Source organism: Petaurus breviceps, unplaced genomic scaffold (genome assembly GCF_028583685.1).
Source record: "Petaurus breviceps papuanus isolate PSGF00001 unplaced genomic scaffold, PetGlider_PUasm1.0 90769, whole genome shotgun sequence".
NCBI lineage: Eukaryota > Metazoa > Chordata > Mammalia > Diprotodontia > Petauridae > Petaurus > Petaurus breviceps.
The window spans coordinates 16,905,858-16,913,956 of NW_027187341.1; the positions used below are offsets into that span (position 1 = coordinate 16,905,858).

At 40.6% G+C, this 8,099-nt stretch overlaps 1 protein-coding gene across 1 annotated transcript in view; it reads right to left on the reverse strand.

Annotated features, from left to right (window-relative positions):
- Positions 1-8,099, reverse strand: part of CPB2 (carboxypeptidase B2) — a 56,715-nt gene continuing 48,616 nt past the window's right edge. The window contains exon 11 of the mRNA XM_069068836.1: positions 1-198. Within this exon, the coding sequence (XP_068924937.1) occupies positions 14-198 (185 nt within the window). The 3' untranslated portion in view covers positions 1-13. The remainder of the gene's footprint in view (positions 199-8,099) is intronic.

Here is an 8,099-nt window from a genome sequence, read left to right on the forward strand (position 1 = left end):
GAAATGGATCATATTAAGTGTTAAGGATGACATGAGAAGCTATTGAATAGACAGCCGCAAAAATTTCTGTCACTGTTGGTCTGATAAAACTTTCTGGAAGCAAGAATCCATACTGGCCTTTATCTCGAAGTTCAAGAGTAAAAGAATATTTGATGCCCATGTCATAGGCCCAATCATCTGAACCTCCAGGAGATAAATCTGGAAAAATATGAATAAGTTAATTACTATATGAAACATAAGTACCCCAGGATAGCTGATTACGTAATGATTAATTTATGACCTCAACTTATGCTTCCTACCGGGAAAAAAAAAATCTGATAGGATTAAGGGATTCTTCATTCCTGGAATGTAGTCCCTCTTCACCTTCTCTCTGAATCTTTGAAAATTCACCTCAGATGCTACCTATCCTATGTGAAGCCTTCCTGATTTCTTCCCAGACCCAGATGTGAGAATGTGTTTCCTCCTCAAACTATACTGTATTCTACTTATCTGTAAAGAGGAGGGACTTCATAATGGCTTATTTAATTAAATTCTAACTGTACACATGGAGGGCAGGGTTGTATAGAGGATAAAGGCCTAGAATTAGGGACAAGACAGTTTACAGCTGTATGACCATGGGCAAGTAACTTAATCTTTATATACCTCAGTTGTGAGGTCAAATGAGAAGATGAGTTTTGTCTTTATAATAGTCGTGGTGCCTGGTATACAGTAAGTACTCAATAAATGTCAAATTGAATGCAGCATCATTTTTACTTCCCTTCAAGTCTTTAAACTTTGGATGGACAGAAAGTAGCACCAGTCAATGTCATGACAATATGGTATTATGGGAAAAGTACTGGACTTGTAATAAAAAGACATGAGTTTGACTCTTAGTCCTGGTACTTAGCAGCCATGTGGCCCTGAGCAAGTCACAGGCTTCAGTTTCTTTATGTAAATGTAGAGATAATAGTTTGTTCAAACAGTGTAATATTAACTTTATTAATAAAAGCATACAGATGCCAAGAGATCAGGCAACAACAGCATCTCAGCCCCACAAATATAATCAGCCTTGCTTCTTGACTTCCCTCTCTACCCCAGCTGTCATCCAGGAAAGTGACCCTTATGGATGTGGATCTGGGAACTGACCTTCCAGCCCCACCTCCTCAGCTGAGACCTGGAAAAGAAAGTTCTAATACCAAAGTCTTTGGCACTGTCCAATGGTTCAACATGTGATAGGGTTTTACTCATGAAAAATAATCGAATAACGGCCTTGGAACATAACCAGATCACCTAACATAGAGGCACCTTGCTTCCCCTACCTATTCTGCTACCACTGGCTGGGAGTACCCTCCTTTGATAGACTGCATAAATAAAACAGGATGCATCTTTAAAACTGGTCAAACTGAGATAGTCACTTTTTTAGCACCTTTTCCTGCTACATCCAGATGGCAAAGAAAGATGGAAGATACCTTCCCCCTCTCCCTTTTACCCCAGCTTCAGCTCGGAGAATTGGAACTGGGGTCATTCTTAGTTTCAGGTCCAGCAGTGATCCCCACTAGACCCCAGAAGTTCAAACCATAGTGACCTTAGCATCAGAATTCCAGGCAGGATGTTGCAGCCAGCCAGCCCAATAGGAAAGATGGAAAAACCAGGGTACCTGGGACTGAAGCCCTAGGGAAGGTTGGGGGCTAGATTTGGAATGTAGGGCTGTGGGCTCTCTAGGAGCTGAGCTAAGCCATGTACCTAATCTTTTTCCCCCTCCCTAAGAGGGGGTTAGGACTGGAATTATGCCTCCCATATGTCAGGGAAATGAGTTTCTATATTTGTGAGTATGCCTTTTGAAATTAATATTCATTTGGGGGCAGAGTCAAGATGGCAGAGTAGAAGCAGGACCTCCGCTCATGTAAAAGGGGACTCTAAACAAACTTTGGAGCTACAGAACCCACAAAATGACACAGAGAAGCTAACCTCCTGCTGAGGACAGCCTGGCAGACCGGCAGGAATTGGCCAGTGCAGCGCTCTGGGAGCGGAGCCCAGCCCCATGCTGAGGCTTTAGCCTCAGGGCAGGCCTGACCAGCCACCCGAAGGAGGGACTACAGATCAGCATCAGCTGTGGCTGTTTCCAGATTTGTCAACACATAGATGCAAAGGACAAAGTGAGAGGTCAGTGCAGTCTGGACTTTGGGACCCAGTAAGTGTGAGTGCGTGGCTTTTGCCCCCGGGGCGAGAAGCCCCTGAGACACAGGCACAGCCAGCCAGCACCACATGGCAGCTTCAGCTCCTGGCCTGCAGAGTGTAGGGGGGCCAAGTACCAGTCTGAGGGGTAATCGCTCTTGCTTTAACCTCCTTGGATCTGGATTGCAGTCTAGGGTGGAGGTCCTGGGGTATGTGTCCAGCTTGCCAGAGTGTGTGGAGACCTCAGAGAGGGCACCCATCTAATACCTCTGGCAGCTGAGAAAACCCCAGCGTTTGGAATGAAACCTCCCCTGTCTAGTGGCAGAGTCCTACTGTGGCAAAAAACCCAGGGGTCAAGTGACTGAGGGGCGACATGACCAGGCAAAGGAAACAAAGCAGACAGAAGATTCCAACATTACACTCCTATTTTGGGGACAAAAAGGAGCAAATCATGGAACAGGAAGAAGACTGTGAAGTCAGAACTCCAGCACCAAAAGCTTCAAAGGAAAATACTAGCTGGTTACAGGCCATAGAGGACCTTAAGAAGCAGATAAGTGGAGGAAATTTGGGAAGAGGAATGAGAACAATGCAAGAAAATTATGAAATGAGAGTCAACGGCCTGACTGAGGAAAATAACACCTTAAAAATAGACTAACTCAAATGCCAAAAGAGGCTCAAAAAGGCAATGAGGAGAAGAATGCCTTAAAAAGCCAAATTTGCCAGATGGAAAAAGAATCTCAAAAGCTCACTGAGGAGAATCATTGCTTCAGAATTAGATTGGAGCAAATGGAAGCTAATGACTTTATGAGAAATCAAGATGCTGTTAAACAGATCCAAACAAATGAAAGAATAGAAGGCAATGTGAAATATCTCATGGGAAAAACCACTGACCTGGAAAATAGATCCAGGAGAGATAATTTAAAAATTATTGGACTACCTGAAAGCCATGATCAAAGTAAGAACCTAGAAATCATCCTCCAGGAAGTTCTCAAAGAAATCTCCCCTAATGTTTTAGAACCAGAGGGCAAAATAGAGGTTGAAAGAATCCACCGATCACCTACTAGAAAAGATCCTAAAAAGAAAACTCCTAGGAATATTATAGCCAGGTTCTGGAATTCCCAGATTAAGGAGAGAATATTACAAGCAGCCAGGAAGAAACAATTTGAATATTGTGGAAACACAATCAGGATAACCCAGGATCTGGCAGTTTCTACACTGAGGGATCGAAGGGCTTGGAATATGATATTCCATATGTCAGAGGAGCTGGGATTAAAACCAAGAGTCACCTACCCGGCAAAACTGAGTATCTTGTTTCAGGGGAAAATATGGTCATTCAGTGGAATAGAGGATTTTCAAGCATTCTTGCTGAAAAAACCAGAGTTGAATAGGAAATTTGACATTCAGATACAAGAAGCAAGAGAAGCAAGAGAAGGTAAACAGGAAAAAGAAATCATAAGCCACTTATCAAAGTTGAACTATTAACATTCCTACATGGAAAAACAATAATTGTAACTTATGAAACTTTTCTCAGTAGTTGAAGGAAATAGAAATATATGTATGTATGTATATATATGAGGGTATATGGGTATATGAATACATATGTGAATGTGTGTATATATGTTTACAGGTATACATAGATAGAGGGCACAGGACCAATTTAACAGGAAGGGATGATACTTAAAAGGTGAAATTAAGAGGTGAGAGAGGAATATAATGAGAAGAGATGGGGAGAGACAGAATGGGGTTAACTATCTCATATAGAAGAGGCAAGGGAAAACGGTTACAATGGAGGAGAAGAATAGGAAGGCAAAAGGGAATGGGTCAACCTTATTCTCACTGAATTTGGCTTGGGGAGGAAATGAAATACACACTAAATAGGGTATCTCACACTACAGGAGAGTAGGGGGAAGGGGATAAGAGGGGGGATGATGAGAGGGGGGATGATGGAAGGGAGGGCAGGCTGGGGAGGAGGGAAGTTGGGAGCACCCACTTTTGAAAAAGGACAGGATCAAAGTAGAGAATAGAATAAGTGGGAGGTGGGATAGGAGGGAGGGAAATATAGTCAGTCTTTTACAATACATCTACTATGTTATTGTTTTGCATTAGCCACACATGTCCAACCTATACTGAACTGCTTATCTTCCCAGTAAGGGTAGGAGACAAGGGAGGAAGGGAATGAATCTGGAATTCAAAGTTTTAAAATCAAATACTCAAATATATATACTATTACTAATACTATTTTACATGTAATTGGGAAATAAGATATATAGGCACTGGGGCATAGAGATCCACTGGAAAAGTCAAAAGGGGTATGGGAGAAAATATGGTAGAGAGCAGATTGGAGGAGGGGATATCCTGTGGGACTGCTATTTTGGGTCTGTGGGTAGGGGAAAAATGGGGAGAAAATGTGTAACTCAAAATCTGGTGGAAATGAATGATGTAAATCAGAAGTTAATAAAGCATTTGGGAAAAAAAGAAATAAATATTCATTTGTAAAAGGTAGTCTTTTAGTTTTTACAAATCTAAGTGGTTAAGTGAAACTGGGGTGCAAGAGACCCCCCTTACACTTAGAGGAATATCAGAAGTGGGGGCTAGAGCCAATGGCAGAGAACTTACATACCCCTAAACTCTCTTCAGTGTACTAGAGAATGTGAGGGAGAGGTGAAATATAATATAATTGGCCTTCAGACAGTGGGGGAGGGAAAGGGGGCTAGCCAGGCAAGATAATGAGTGTTACAATCACAATAAAGAAAATGCATTGAGGCGGCTAGGTGGCGCAGTGAGTAAAGCACTAGCCCTGGAGTCAGGAGGGGCCCTGGAGTCGGGAGGACCCTTGGAGTTGGGAGGACCCGAGTTCGGTTCCAGCCTGAGACACTTAACACCCACACAAAAACTAGCCGTGTAACCTTGGGCAAGTTACTTAACCCCAATTGCCCTCCAAAAGGCAAAAAAATGCATTAACCTCTGCTTTGGACTGAATCAAAAACAACAACAAAAATCACTGGACCATTTCTTTTGAATTCAGTTGAAACTTCCTGTATCTGTTGTTTCCCTTTATTGGAATGTATACTTTATGAGAACAGATACAGGCTTACTTTTATACTAGAATCCCCAGCACTTAGCCCAGTGCTTTACAAGAATGATAAACGCTTTTCCCTTCATTCTTTTACTAGTTGAAAAAAAAGCCTCCACAAGTAGCCCTTAAATGAATGAATAAAATGAAAGAAGAAATGAATGAAGGAATGTATTTTCAAGTATTTATAATAGCTGAGTCTTGGAATGGTAGACAGGAGTAAAGTGTAAGAAGACTAGAAAGCAAAGAGAGGGCCAGGTTGTGGAGGGTTTCCAAAATAAAACAAAGGATTTCATATTTAAACCTGAAAGGGAGCAAGTGGAGTTTACTAGTAGAATTAAACCCAGGCCCAGACATCACTTTGTAGCCACACTACCCTGTCCCTCTGAACCAGATTAAAATGTAACTGGGAAATATTTAACCAAATAAAAACACAATAGAAGACAGATAATGTTAATATGTCATTTTCTAAGTCAATATGTGGGTCCAAAGGAGTCCTTATGTATAGTTTAGTAGCCCTAATTTCTACTGGAGTTTGACACCACTGCACTTTAGAACATTTCTTTGGCAATTAAGTAGAGAGGATGGATTGGAAAGAGAAGAGACTTGAGATAAGGAGACCAAGCAGAAGACCATTGTGCAGTAAGCAAAAGTCATAAGATGACAGGGGCCAACACCAAGGTGCCACCTGTGTGAATGATAACTTAGCAAAAGATTTCCTTTTGTGCACTCTCCACTCCAGTAAAAGTAAAAAGGGTATGTTCAAATCATCTGTGTGACAACAAACAAGTCTTTGACTTTTCTTGTTATTTACTCCTGAACCATATTTTCCAACATATTTTTCACCATCAGTCCCATGCCTACTTTTAGAAGTTGTTTTGTACCAAAGAATATGTTGATTTAATTTGGAGAGTCTTATCATGTTCTTCCTAAAATTCTACTATCTCTTCATAACAGAAATTGGTATACAAGTTGCAATTATTTTTATGATAGTGCTGGTTTTATAAGTACTTATTATGAACAATCTATGAAAAATGACCAAATGTCCCATGAAATTATGTTTCTTGTCACCTTTGCATAGGTGATAAAAGCAACTCCTTTCTTTCCCTCTTCAATGAAAATCTGTGAACCATCTCCCCATTTAGCTGCTCCTTCCTTTTGTCCTCTGGTCAATTATATCCAGAATGTTAAGAACGATATGACTCATTTCCCCCAAAAATATGTCCACTTGCTCTTTGGATAAGAATCTTACAATAAGAGTACCAACAACTAAGTTACTATTTATGAATGGCCTAAAAAGTGTGATTCCTGACAATCTCCTCCTCCTTTCCCACAATTCTATCACTATCACTACAGAAAGAGGTGGTCATACAAAACTGAAAACCACTGTAAAATGTTCTTTGTTTCATAGGTTCCATGATTGAAGAAAGATCTCCAAACAGCCTTTCTTCCAGGGCAAATTTTTCTGGGGTGATATTACCTTTATATGATTAAAGGAAGCTAGGATTAGGTGTGGACACTCATGCAGTGATCTCCCTAGAACTCTATTAGCTGATTCTTGAGTAAGTAAAATAACATATGTAAAGTGATTCACAAACCTTAGAGTACTTTATAAATGTTAGCTGTTGATGTTATTGTTGTTATAGTAGCTAAGTTGATGAATTTAATTGGGAAAGGATATTGGTTTGGAAGAGTTAGATGATGAGATCAGTTTTCAACATGTACCGTTTTAGTTGTTATTGCAACATCCAAGAGGAGACATCTCTGGGGGACCCTAATAGTTAAAGGTAGGAAGAAGATGCAGAAGCAGCAAAAGAAAAAGAGAAGGTTGGAGGAGATTGTTGTTGTTGTTGTTGTTATAATAGCTAAGACTTGTTCACTGATTGCGAATTTTCTTCCTTAGAATCAATATGTCTTGAACAACCCTCTCACTTTGTAGCTCATCTCCAATTGCCTTCACTTTCATACCAGCTGCCTGGCCCCAGCAAGCACTTTACTCTCTTTTTTTTTTCTTTTTTGGGGGGGGCAGGCTGGGCAATTAGGTTTAAGTGACTTGACCAAGGTCACATGGCTAGTAAGTGTTAAGTGTCTGATATCCTCTTTGAACTCAGGTCCTCCTGACACCAAAGCTGGTGCTCTATTCACTGCACCACCTAGCCACCCCTGCACTTTACTCTCTTAACCATCCCTTTCTAGCTCCAATTTATGATTTATCTTGCCCTAGTCAAAGATAAGGTCCTCAAGAGTAGAGACTGTCTTGTTTTCTTGTTTTTTGCATTCCCATCACTTAGCGTAGTGCCTGGCATATATATGTAAGTGCTTATTAAATGCTTTCTCCAGCTAGTTACATCTAATTCCCTTTTAACCAGTCCAGTGAAACTGTTTTTTTCTCATGATTAAATCCAATAGTCTCTTTCTAAGTTCCCATTTTCAGAGGAGTGGGGGAAGAAGGCCTTTCAACTGCATTTTACATTACTAATGCATTTAGTGGTGTACACATAGCAGGCATTCCATAAGCACTTGGTGAGCAAATGGTTGACTACAATCCATCGTGAAATTTCCTTCTCCTTTGGTTTTATGTTTTGTCGTTGTGAATCCCCTCCAACCCTTTTTATTTCCTTTACTGTTTCATCATCTTCTAATGTTCCAATAACAACTAAAACTATACATGTTGAAAACTGAGCTAATTATCTAACTCCTTCAAACCAATGTTCTTTCCCAACTAAATTCACCAAACTTTCACTGAGCACCTTCTGTGTCCTGAGGACTATACTAAGCACATGTGCTCCCTTCCCACTACCCTCGGCCTTCTCATTTTAATGCTAAGTCCTAACATCTTTTCCTTTATAATATTGTTTGAATATGTTTCTTC